Source organism: Scleropages formosus, chromosome 2, assembly GCF_900964775.1.
Source record: "Scleropages formosus chromosome 2, fSclFor1.1, whole genome shotgun sequence".
In the NCBI taxonomy this organism is placed as follows: domain Eukaryota; kingdom Metazoa; phylum Chordata; class Actinopteri; order Osteoglossiformes; family Osteoglossidae; genus Scleropages; species Scleropages formosus.
Genome location: NC_041807.1, coordinates 36,153,824 through 36,167,291, shown reverse-complemented (window position 1 = coordinate 36,167,291; position 13,468 = coordinate 36,153,824). Strand labels below are relative to the sequence as shown.

General features: G+C 41.4%; 1 protein-coding gene across 1 annotated transcript; it reads right to left on the bottom strand.

The window, feature by feature from the left end:
- Window positions 1–5,435: 5,435 nt before the first annotated feature.
- Window positions 5,436–11,973, bottom strand: LOC108924903 (tumor necrosis factor receptor superfamily member 6B-like). The gene is made up of 7 exons (XM_018736535.1): window positions 11,930–11,973; window positions 11,648–11,790; window positions 9,885–9,927; window positions 9,669–9,773; window positions 8,579–8,759; window positions 6,365–6,482; window positions 5,436–5,453 (listed from the first exon to the last, which is right to left on the bottom strand). The coding sequence occupies exons 2-6, from the start codon at window positions 11,702–11,704 to the stop codon at window positions 6,395–6,397; spliced, it is 474 nt and encodes a 157-aa protein (XP_018592051.1). The 5' UTR covers window positions 11,705–11,790; window positions 11,930–11,973; the 3' UTR covers window positions 5,436–5,453; window positions 6,365–6,394.
- Between the last annotated feature and the right edge of the window lie 1,495 nt (window positions 11,974–13,468).

Sequence of the window (13,468 nt, the reverse complement as noted above, 5' to 3'; positions counted from 1 at the left end):
GTTTTTGCTGGCCCTAGTGTTTGAGGGAATCACCGCAGAAGACTGAGAGGAGTGGATCCACCATTTACATTTATTCATTTAGCTGATTCTTTCTTCCAAAGAAACTTACAACATTAAGCTACCTACAACTTCTTACCCATTTATGCAGCTCTGTAGTTCTGCTGGAGCTATTTGGTACATACCTCTCACAGGTACTACAGCGGGAAATGGGATTTGAACCTACAACCTGCTGGCACAAAAGTATTGAACAGCTGGTAATGTAGGGGTTAGCGCTTCTGCCTTGGGTTTGAAAGGTTGCAGGTTTAATCCCCACCTCTAGTTGTAGTACCCTGGAGTATGGTACTCACCCTAAATTGCTCTAGTAATATTACGCAGCTGTATAGATGGGTAAGTAATTATAACCTTAACATCATAAGTCACTTTGGAAAAAGCATAAGCTAAATAAATGTTAAAGGAGGAGCTCTAACCACCATGCATCTCATTTAGTAGACACTTTTCTCCAAAGCGACGTACATCTCATAGAAAACATAATGTGTTCATTACATTAACAGGAATAAAGACTTAGATGCTACCAAGTGGTTCTTAAGTACAGTTTGTTTCTTTCCACCATATGAACCAATGTTCATCACACGAGTAGGTGCATAAAACTTTACCTGAATATGAACAATTCCTAATCCCATTCCTAATTTTCTTTTGAACATTTTCATTACACGAGTAGCTGCGTGAAGGTTTTTCTGTTGTTAAACAGGTATGATCTCAAAGTTACAGTGCATGAACACTTACACCTTACATGAACTTAAGAGATGATGGGTGAAGTGAGTGTGGATGGAAAAGGTAAGTTTTAAGACCCTTTTTAAATGTGGACAGAGATTCAGCAGTTCTGAGTGAGAGGGGGAGGTCGTTCCACCACAATGGTGCCAGAACCGAGAACCTCCATGCTTTTGCTTTTGGACCTTTTTGCATGGGATCAACAAAAGGGCAGAGGTGGAGGCGCCTACCAGTCTGGTTGGGGGGTAGCGGATGATTAGGTTTTGTAGATATCTGATATCTGGGAGCAGCTCCTCTTCCTGCACTGCATTGAAAAAGGTCACATAAAATGTGATGCTGATAAGAACATGTGGCAAGACTGAAATCCGTAGCATGAGAATATGTCAGAAAAATATATGCTGAGTGAAATACTTTATATCTCTAATCATATACAAATATTTTTTAACCTGTATTTTTCTTTTGTATTGCTGTTACATTTTATAGGGCTAAAATATCTTTTGTTGTACTTTGCTGCTGAATTGACTTAATTTTGAATTTTGTGCAAACAGTATAGTGATATATGTGGAACTCATAAAAAACATGTTTACAGTAATTATTTTGTGTGGCATCTGTTTTCACTCTCATACAAAACTTCCCTTTTCGGGAATTGCTAATTACAGAAAGAATTTAGTGAAATAATTCAGAAATCATTAATTCAGCCGAAAATGTCATACCAAAAAAGACATTAAGTTATTTGCTTCCAATAGTTTAAATACTAACTGCATTATCATAGTTGTATTTTACAGTGTTGGAGTGGATTAAATATTTTTTTTTTGGTCATGCTGTGATGTATTTTCAGTGTGTTCGAGTATTTTGTGGATAAAATGTGCTGTGTTTTGTGGGTTCCATTAGTTGGTTTGAAAACGTGAGCTTTGTTTTAGGACTTGCATTAAGCAATTGTGGAAAAGTGTAATGAACTTAAGTCATATCTTTTCAAAAATTGAAGAAACTGACTAATCCCCTCAAAACGGTCATGAAACTTTAGTTGCACTTCCTCAATCCGCCGGCAGGTGGTAGTAAATTTACATTTATTTATTTAGCACACATTGGGGGTGCGGTGGCGCAGTGGGTTGGACCACAGTCCTGCTCTCCACTGGGTCTGGGGTTCGAATCCCGCTTGGGGTGCCTTGCGGCGGACTGGCGTCCCGTCCTGGGTGTGTCCCCTTCCCCCTCCGGCCTTACGCCCTGTGTTGCCGGGTTAGGCTCCGGTTCCCCGTGACCCCATCTGGGACAAGCGGTTCTGAAAATGTGTGTGTGTGTGTGTGTGTGTGTGTGTGTGTGTGTGTATATATTTAGCACACGGGGGTGTGGTGGCGCAGTGGGTTGGACCAGGTCCTACTCTCCAGTGGGTCTGGGGTTTGAGTCCCGCTTGGGGTGCCTTGCGGCGGACTGGCGTCTTATCCTGGGTGTGTCCCCTCCCCTTACGCCCTGTGTTGCCGGGTAGGCTCCGGTTCCCCGTGACCCCGTATGGGACAAGCGGTTCCGAAAATGTGTGTGTGTATTTAGCACACACACTCCAAGGGCATTTCATTAGTGCCACGAACTGACTTGAAACACAAATCTTTGGACTGTGGGAGGAAAGAGGAGTACCTGAGGGAAACCCAAGGTTTCCCTGGTAATACATTCAAACTCTGCAGAGGTTGAGCAGGGTTGGTACCCATATCTTCTTGCACCAGCTGGGTGCTTTGAGACAACAGTTCTATTCACTTCTTACAAAAGACTAACTCACCCTACTAACTAACCCTTCTTTCTAAAAGTCCCTGAACAGCAGTACAAAAAACAGATTGCTCTTTTAACATTTATTTAGCAGACACTTTTCTCCAAAGCAACTGCCAATGAACTTTATGTAGTGTTACTATCAGCCCACACACCTTATTCACCAAGATGACTTACACTCTAGATACACTACTTTCATTGGGTCACTCATCTATACATCGTGGAACACACACACACTCTCTCTGTCACTCACACACTATGGGTGAACCTGAACAGCATGTCTTTGGACTGGGGGAGGAAACCAGAGCACCCAAAGGAAACATGCAAACTCCACACAAACTGAGTGAGGATTGAGCCCACATCCTTTCACACCACCCAGCTGGTGTGAAAAAGCAGCGCTACTCACTGTTCCACCCATTTCCTTTGGTCTTTGAACTGAAAGTGACTAAGGATCCTGTGAAGCATTTCTCATTCCATTTATACCTCATGTTACAAAAATATGAGTTACAAACGTACATACATATGTACATTTTCCACTTAATTTTTAATTTCTTCTTCATCGTCATTCTATTTTCTAACATTTATCCTTTGTGGAGCAGAAATGGCCTGTATTACTCTTTTCTGCCATTAGTTGGCAGCAAAACTCATTCAGATAAAATAGAAATTGGAAGGCACTGTTTTAGGGTCACACAACTTCAGTGAGCTGTGGAGGACCAGTCCCATCTCATGGGTGTTGAACAGTATTTATGGCATGTACAGTTGTTGGAAATCAATGCAAACATTAAAAGTCTTGCAGTGTACTTTTTGTTTATGGGTGGCACGGTGCCACAGTGAGTAGCGCTGCTGTCTGACATCACCTGGGTGGTGCAACAGAACATGGGTTTGATCCCCACTCAGTCAGTGTGGAGTTTGCATGTTCTCCCCATGTCTGTGTGGGTTTCCTCTGGGTGCTCTGGTTTCCTCCCACACTCCAAAGACATTCTGTTCAGGTTCACCCATAGTGTGTGAGTGACAGAGTGACAGAGAGAGAGAGTGTGTGTGTTTTTACAATTTTGAGGTTACTTGAAGATAATAATAATGAAAATCCCATGACGGACTAATGACAGAGTGCCCTATGTTTCCACAATAGAGAAACACCGAAATTCTACATTGTATGAGCTGTTGATAAAAAGAGAATATTTTAAACAGAAACTGAGCAGTGAATAAACAGAAGGTTTTAGCTGCTTTTATTGATTATGACAAAATGGTTGGACTTATGAACAATTCAAGTTACGAACAGACTTCCAGTGCCAATATTGTGGAGGTAGAGGTATACTGCATTCTATAGCACTTCACATTAAAGCCTCAATTTTAAAGAATCTTAAGGAACAACTTTCTTGATCCCTGGAAATTACAGTTGAAGGCAAATAATTGGATGTTCAAACTGAAGACGTGTTGAAGTATTGTATTTCATACACACACATTTTCAGAACCGCTCGTCCCATACGGGGTCACGGGGAACCGGAGCCTACCCGGCAACACAGGGCGTAAGGCCAGAGGGGGAAGGGGACACACCCAGGACGGGACGCCAGTCCGTAACTCTAATTTGCTTATTAGGCTATATTGACAAAGTGCTGCTCGATAAAGTAAAGAGACAGAATGGATGTTTGCCCGGTATTTTAATTTAAAATGGAAATGTTTACAGGATAAATCAGTCGTTATTTACACGTCAACCATTCATAGTTCCAAATCGCTACAGGGTATGCAACATTCTTTTATGGCTGTTCGGCTGCCTCTGGACAATACTGTGTATTATTTGTGAAAAGTAACTATAATGCAAGGTAGGGTTGAGGCAGTTACATGTGTATAAATAGATTTTACTTGCTTTTTTTTTTTTTTGTTTTTTAGAAAATATGTTAAAGCTAAAATAACCAGTGCTAGGGCTCATTACTACTTAAGTTTATCAGTTCACTTTGTACTTTCAAATAGCAGTGCAATCCTTGGGTGCAAATCATGTACATAAACAGTATGTGCAGTATTTCTATTGTTTTTGTTCATAGTCTGTGGAGAAACATTCAAGAAGAATTTCATGATCCTTGTACACAGTACTTGTACCTATGACAACAGACTTGAAACCTGAACTTAGACTAACAACAAAGTATTTCACTGGCTTAAAATTTTACAAATCTCAGTAGTTCACTGCCAGCTTCACAAGTTGAAGAGCTGCACAAAAAAAGAAAAAAAACTGACAAGTTTTTTTTTTTTTTCCCCCAGATTAACTTGCTGTAATTTCTTGAAACATGGTACTGATGATCTTAGAAGTGTAGTGGTGTGGTTTTGATTTAGTATGGTCTGCATTTTCACTCATTATGTAAATTTTGTGACCTAGACTTGATGACTGCATTGAAGATCCTTTTCCAAGATTTATAATCAAGCTTTTCATGATTGTAATTGTTGAATAACGGATAATAATCACGCGTCTGCATCTACGTCTCTCTTTCTGCTGATGTAATACACACATTGTATTTTCTCCGACATGTATGTTGCTGAATAAATGCAAATATAAGATAACACCAGGGCTTGTAACTGATGTGGTTTGACTGGTAAAGTTGACATGACTAACCTGGGACTTAGGAAGGCATTAATCAACAGGCTGAATCAGACCCCAAGAAAGACTGCTTCCTGTAACACTTTTCCAGAAATGTGTCATCTGTATACAGCACTTGTAAGCCGCTAAGAATACAATAACTCACAAAATAAATAGAGATATATTTTAAAAAAATGATATGCTGTTGTATGATGGAGACAGCAGTATTTTGCATCCTTTTTTGCTGAGGTTTGCTAAATTTTTCATATCTACATTCTTTGGCTTTTTTCTTAAATGGACTTCTTTCTTGCTTCAACAGCCCCTGTTGCCCAAGTCTCCACATCTCAGATTGCTTTGCATTTGGCTGGAAAGGAGGAAAAAAGAGGCATGTAATGAAATCAAACATCCATGTGTGACAAAACTGCACTGGTCTTAAGTCAGAGTCAAAGGGCCGGTGGTTTTTGGACTGGAAGACTGTCTCAGTGACAACCCATTTTGTTTAAGGGGGGGGGGTGGCAAACATATAGTCTCAACACAGCAGGGGATTTCTCACTTCAAATTTCTCCTAAACGTGAACAAGTTCTTCCGGCTGAATCTCTCTTGATGACTTGTCAGTTAATTTAAAAAAAAAAAAAAAAAGTGTTACATTTCCAGGCTTTTATCGAAAGCAAACTGCAGAGCTTTCAGTTAACTAATCATTTATATGACTGAACACTTTTAATATATTACAATTTATTTTTGCTAATTCAATTTTAATTTGATTTTTTTAGTTACCAAATGAGATTAAAGACTTTGACTGAGGGCAAAACAGCAAGCTCCAGGGACACTAGGCTACCAGTTGTCCACCGCAGATGCTGCCAGTTTGACAGTTGAACAGTCAAGGAACAGTCATTTACACTGATTTTTTTTAACCATCATAGAAGCAGATTTACTGTCCATGACCCAGTGGATAAACACAATCCAGTTACGTTAGATACACTAACATTGTTTGATAAGCGTGTTCATGGTTATAGTAATAAGACCAGTTCTAAAAATAGGTCCATCTTGGCTTTGTTTGAACCCATTACCTAAGCTTTTGGACAGTGCCACACTGCAATGAGTAACCTGTGTTCTTTCAACATATAAGTCAGGTTCAGTTTAGCAATTTTTCACACAGTTTAGGAACTTGAAGCTACCCTACTACGGACTGCTGTCCTGCCCAGGGTGTGCCCTGACACGCCTTGCATGCGTGAGTGAGGAGCTTGAGCATAGCACATGTAATCTTTTTATGCTTACCATAGCTAGCTGAAAGTTCGTAACCGGGGGTTATTTAAGGGCAGTCATGAGCGAGCCACACACTTGATCGTGAGTCCTACTTCCCTTTGTAATCACTGCCATTCCCAAAGTGGTGCAACTGGAAAACAGTCAGAGTCATATTGACAAAAGAACCTTAAAATGCTGAACCACAACTGAACGATTCCAGTGACGTCCCTATGATGACTTACCAATGACCTCTGCTTGACACTGTACATCAGATTCATTTTAACTGAGTCGCAGGTGCAAATACTGTAGTTACATATGCATGGTAAGGGAAAAACATCTGTATTACGCAGCAAATGTCACTGTATTACATTAATGTTGTTTCCTTCCCTCTGTGCACAAACATTATAAATTCAGACATGGCCGGAGGGAGGAAACCGCTTACACTGCATCAGACCCTGCAACACTGTCAGAGCTAAAGGAGGAACAGCAAGTTTTTGGGTGAATCATAGAGAAATAAACTGGTAAGACTGCATATAGTGGTAAATAACTCTTTCCTGACATTCACACATCTGAAAACTAGTTGACCAATTTTGAACATATTTTAAGATGGACAAAGAGATTGACTTCCAAAATCAATGCCTGTTTTTAGCAATGTGATTCTGGAGAAGGCTTTGACTGGACTCAGGAGACAGGCTAGATGATAACTATATTCATATACAGCTTATGTAAACTGAGACATTAATGATGCATGCAGAGGTAATGTTCTTGATGACCAGAGCAAGATTAATAATGTGATTAACGCTGACAGTTCAAGGGTTCAAGATATAATCTGAAATTCCTGTTGATTGTTATGACTTTTTGCTTGTGAGGAGTTATAAATCGAAATGAACACATTTCCACAGAAAAGCCCTTATTATGTGTGTCCATCAGCTTCCAAGAAGAGTGATGCTCTTCAAGGAGTAACGTAGGGGTAGCACAGTGAGTAGCGCTGTTGTCTCACAGCACCGGGGTGGTAGGAGAGAACATGGGTTTGAGCCCTGCTCAGTTTTTGTGGATTCTGCATGTTCTCCCCATGTCTGTGTGGGTTTCCTCTGGGTGCTCTGGTTTCCTTCCACATTCCAAAGACATGCTGTTCAGATTCCCCCATGGTGTGTGAGTGACAGAAAGAGTGTGTTCCACTGATCTTTGGATGAGTGACCCAGTGTAAGTAGTGTATCTAGCAGTGTAAGTCACCTTGATGAATAAGGTGTGTGGGCTGGTAACATTACAGAGAGTTCATTGGAAGTCCCTTTGGAGAAAAGCGTTTGCTGAAAAATAAATGTAAATGTTACAAGGTGAGTTAGTACGAGGACTCCAAGTCCAGGAAGAGTTCTCAATAAAGCGTGAAGAAAACAACATTATTGATTTAAGGAAAAACATTAACAATTGGCTTGGAGTGCTTTATTCAAGCACTGTTCCAGCAAGTGGATTTTACCGGAATAGAAACCCAACAATATTTCTACATGGCCAACAGTTATGTGAACTCAGCCTATATCTCAGCTAAATTTAGGAGACCATTTCCCGAGCTGGAGATCAGGATTCAGCTACAGCCTGGGATCTGCATTCAAAGTTACAAAAAAAAAAAAAAAAACACATCAGCAATAATCTGGATATGGCCATCTGATGTAGATCTGTAGTGTCAGGTTTGGTGACAGGCTGGAAATGCCACTGTTTCCAGGGGTTTCCCCTTTGAGAATAATTTTTCTGTTTTGTAACCATTTTACAACACTTAACTAAATGCAGACCCACAAAAAAAGACAATTTAGATTATGTCCGAGATGAAGATAAACATGTTTTTCCCGATCTTGAGTCGAAGAGTTTTAGTTCATGCGATGTCTTTTTAGTGAGCTGCAAATACGATATTAAACAAAAGCCTTAAAAAGCAGTGATTTATATGTTAATCAGAAACGTTTACCAATATTAAGGACCTAATATGTACAAAAGTTCAATTTACCTTTTTATAAAACTCAATTACATTTTGAATCACAATGTTTGACATATATTTGAGCTGGAGTAACAAATGGATGGAAAATCAAAATCAGAAATTCACTCACTAGCAATTTGCTAATCAATAAATTGAAAATTTCTTTTTTCGAGAGAAACATTTATGATCATGCTGCATTTTACACCGACCGTGCAGAAAAACTGTATTTTGAGAAATAAAGGTATTTTAGAGCCCAGCAATGTTACATAAAATACTGTACTCACTCTGTGTATGACTGGCAGGACTTAGAACGGGAAGTGACATTTGAGAAGGTGCCCTCTGGACATGGCTTGCACCTTCGGCAAGTGTACTGTGCGGCACTGGTACAGAAGAAACCTGCCTGGCAGTGGCACTCGCGATTCGAGGTGCTCGTGCAGGCGCTTACTTCCACCAAGTGTCGCTGAGCTGTTTGAAAAAACATTAACAAATGAGTGTCACAAACTTCTTGCTGATGCGAAAACCCCACTAGAAACTTTTTAGGTAGCCTGTGGTACATTTACTTTTCAGTCTGCAGACTTAATGTTCTTGATCTCCAACACTGACCCGAATCACTTGTTGGACGTTTAACTAATTACAAAGATCTCAACTCTTGCCTCGTTGGCACATAACCAAATTAATAATTATGTATAATGAATACATACACTTCATATACCAGAACACCACCCATATATTCATTATCAGTAATGACTTTTCCAGCATGGGGCTGGGAGGGTGCGGTGGCGCACTGAGTTTGGCCGGTTCCTGCTCTCTGGTGGGTCTGGGGTTTGAATCCCGCTTGGTGTGCCTTGTGATGGACTGTTGCCCTGTCCTGGGTGTCCCCCCCCAGCCTTATGCCCTGTGTTGCCAGGTTAGGCTCCAGCTCCCTATGACCTCACATGGGACAAGTGGCTTCAGAAAATGTGTGTATGTGAGTGCAGGGTTGTGGTGGTCCAGAGCCTATCCTGAAAGAATACAGTATCATATTGTGCACATCCTGGAGAGACATCAGTCCATTGCAGGACAATGACATACACTGGGCAATTTAGACTCACCAGTCTCTCTGAAAATGGTCTTCGGACTCTGAGAGGACACCAAAGCAACAGAGGATACCGTGCAATAGACTTGAACTGGATCTGAACCGACATCCGAACCCTAGCACAGGCACTGTAAAATGCCAGCAATACCTGCTAAAGTACCATGCTGCCATGTGTCAAGTCACATGGCATGTACTTTCGTTGCAGTTCAAAGTATGTGACGCAGTAGAGACACCTGCCATGGTTCTATACAGGGTAAAGACTGACAGGAAACGTGGCTGTGAGGGTGACGTGTCAATACCTGAGCAGACCATGGTACATCGCTCGCAGAAGGCATGGCCCTGCCTCATCAACCAGTATGTGTTCTTTGGACAGCGGATGCACTTGCAGCCCTGGGGAATAAAGCCTGGGGGCACAGAACGAGGCACAACATGTAAAATTAATGGGTACTCCCATTTCCGGTTGCCATTTAACGTGTAAAGATTGCAGCAATGCAAGAAAACGAAAAAAACCTTACCAGGATCACATCTCGGACAGTTGCCAGACAGTTCTGAACCAACCTGGGCAGCAGAAAAAGGGAGCAATTGAGAATCTTTAAACAGATGAATCACTGGCATACTTTCATATCCTCAGAGGATATGAACCAAACCCTCTGGGAAATAAATATTTTTTACACTGAATCACACAGGTGTTCTTAGATGCAACAACCCAAAGTACAGGCTACCCTGACTACTAGAGAATGTAAATCTGGAAAGCCAAATTGGCTATTTCTTCAAAAGCTAATTTTAAAAATTGTAAAATACCAAAAGTGAAGATCTTCACCAGAACTTTACACATGTAATAAGATGTGGTGTTTTATCTGCAGAACTCCATATACACTGCATATATAATATTATAAGGACTGAAAAGTCACACCCCCACATTCTCTCTGGGGTTATAATAATTCTGCTTTCCAAGGAAATCAAAACCTCTGCTTCGCCTGACAGAGTTTGAAGAAGGAATCTGGATTTTTCGCACACAGTGCTGCCAAAAGTTCTCAACCATCTTCAGGCCTTGTTTTACCACACTTTCACCTGTCATAATCACAGCAATCATGGTCCCACCTTGGAAAGTCAACCTGCGAGTGTGAACCAATGTGCGTTAAGTTCACTGATTTCTTTTGCTGTTATGTTTCTTTTTCACATTAAAGGTTGAACAGCGTAACATTTACACGCAGTAATACATATATTCATGTTTTAAGCGTACAGAAAGCTGCAGGAGCGCATGCGGTCAACAATCAATGTCAATAATTATTGAGCAATTATTAAGGAAAGGAAAACGCATCGCTGTGCTGATATTATTAATAACTAATATTACTGTCCGATTCAGTAGGATTTGGTGATATTTTGGCATAAAAAGGGTTTCTGCGGGAAACACAAAATTTGCCACTGTTTTAAATGATTCAGTTTATTATTATGATAATTTATTCCCATGTTTACGGCAGTTTGGTTAAGAGAATTAACCTCGAAGGAGCTTTCAGGGACGGATTACCTTCGCACACCCGCGGTTACGCGACGCGACGAACAGTGACGCGCGTCACGGTGTGGGCGTTTCGTGCGTTAACGTTGAGCGCGAGCGGCGCGCGTGAACCGACCACGCTATCGTCCGAGGCTACACTGTATCATGATATCTGTCGCAGCAGCGCGCGAGCCCTCTCCACGTGCACAGCGGCCGGAGCCCACACTCACACCGCTGCGTAATAACGGACGAGGGATCGAGTGTCCCACGCGAGCCCGCGAAACAGTGGACACGCGAAGCACGTACGTGTCGTGGGAGCGCGTGTGCGATTGATCGGATTGGGCAACGCGTCGTCGTTGCGGGACCTCCGCCAGAGCCGCGTTACTGCGGGCGGTTGGTTCGGCGCCCGACCGACGCACCACTTGCGAGCGTCACGATTTATTATTCACAGCGAAACGAAAGTGGCGTTGATTCATATCTCTAGTCGCGTAATATAATACCGAAACAGACACGGCAGGCGCGTGCAAGGTGCCGCAGGTACCGTACACTCGCTGACTCAGCAGTTGCTGGTTCGAGGCGCAAGAAGAAGTCAGTGAGGCTCCGGGGGGGAAAACTTTTAACGCCGGCCGGGAGGATAAAAAAAGTCACCAAGTAACTAATAATAATAATTATTATTATTATAAGAAGACGAATAAGACGGCGGCGAGTGGAGATAAATAATTTTTCTAGCACAACAAATAATTGAGATATTCAAAGACTGGGAAAAAAAAAATAGCCACTTACCAGAGAGATGAACATGAGCAAAGTCACGCGCAAAGAGAAAGAGCCTCGTTTTTCCATAGCAAAACACCAGACTTCAGCCAAGAACGTGTGTGTTATGTCGCGTGCCAGCCGTGTGTGCGAACACGACGCAATCAAATCTGGTCCTGAAAATGATTATAAACGTATTTCAGAATGGAATAACTACATGTGGCGAGAGCTATAACAAACAAACGTGTCAGTGTGTCATCTGTCCAGCAGTGAGTGAGTGAGTGTGTGTGTGTGTGTGTGTGTGTGAGAGCAGACCTGCACGAGGATACCCGCTGTGATGATGGACAAGACAGGCTCCTGGTGGGTTTAAATACTCCCGCCCTGCGTCATTTCTCACAAGGCGCTTGCGTGCTCAGACCCATGAGCTCTGCAACTCAACGAGGCTCCAGTGATTCATATCTAATAATTTAATAACACACTTCAGGCGCTGAACATATAAAGTGCAAAGGAAAGGGCAATGATCATTTCTGATGAAATGCTAGACTCATTAGGTAAATAACCGAAATGATCCATTTGGACACTTGGATGAACTGTATTGTACTGTACTGTACATAGTAATCGTTTCTACCCAGAGATGCACGTCGCTTTGGATAAAAGCATCTGCTAAATGATTAAATGTAAATGGATTTTTTTTTTTTCTGATTTTTTTAACGCAAAACAAAAAGTGCAAAAAATAGCAGAGATGGGAAGGGTGGTCAAAAGCAGTTCTCATGTCAAAGTACTGTTACGTAATTATATGAGTACGTGACTGTTACTTTACACGGACATTCAAGAAGTCAAGTACTGAAGTTAATTTTATTGAAATTTAGCTTTTTGTTTGTTTTTTTTTTTTTTTTTAAAATATTCTCAAACATGGTAAATCTTGCCAATTTAAAGACAGAATCTTAACTCATGGAAAAGGAAATCAACTTACTTTTTCAATAAAATAAATCTTTTTTGACAATAAAGTGCATTGCCAAGCAGACTAATCACATCGATGGAAAAGAAAAGAATGACCTGTCTTCTCGTTGCTTCCGCTCAATCTGTGCTGCTAGCCACATTCGTGAAAGCATAGGGTAGAAGGCAGAGTCCACCCTGTTTGGGAGACCAGTCCGCTGCAGGGCAATGAGGCACTCTCATTCATTCACACACAGGCACGCTACAGGTGATTTAGAGTGACCAATACATCTGAAACACGTCTTTATGGCGGAACAATCTAGAGCACCTGGAAGAAATAAATGTGAGCACTCAGCATACAGTATACTGAACCACATGGCTGACATGTGAATGCCCAGCCCAGGCACTTTGGGGCACCAGTGCTACGAAGGATGAGCATTTGAACAAAAGTCATGTAACTGAGGAGTAATTGCAATGTTTAAAGGCAAAACAACAATCACACAACTGGAAGTTGAATGCAGGACTGTTAGTCATTGCCCCTAAGCGCTACCTAAATTAATCACATTAGCAATAAAGCCCAGACATGAGGTAACACTGTCCATCTGTCTAACACACAGAAAAGGCCAGTCAGATTAAATGCTCAAAATCTGAAAAAAAGTAAAACCCTGTTATTTTAGTCTGATTTCATAAAATTTCTTTAATGAGTCAGTTCAGCTGTTTTAATAGTTACATTTCTTTATTCTGCAGACACTTTTTTCCCAAAGAAACTTCCAATGAGCGCTATGAGGTGTAACCAGGCCACGCTTTACTCACCCAAGGTGACTTACACGGAATCTCTCAGCCACATTCGATTTGCCGATGACACGGCCGTGGTGGGCTTCATGAGGAAGAACGATGAGTCAGCATACAGAGAGGAGG

What these genes read in the sequence shown, in the direction of transcription:
- LOC108924903 (XM_018736535.1), bottom strand. Translation starts at nt 11,704, where the DNA reads ATGGAAAAACGAGGCTCTTTCTCTTTGCGCGTGACTTTGCTCATGTTC. An exon ending in TGCTCATGTTCATCTCTCTG is followed by an intron (nt 9,928 to 11,647) that starts GTAAGTGGCTAT and finishes TCTGCTGCCCAG; the next exon opens with GTTGGTTCAGAACTGTCTGG. An exon ending in CTGTCCGAGATGTGATCCTG is followed by an intron (nt 9,774 to 9,884) that starts GTAAGGTTTTTT and finishes CTGTGCCCCCAG; the next exon opens with GCTTTATTCCCCAGGGCTGC.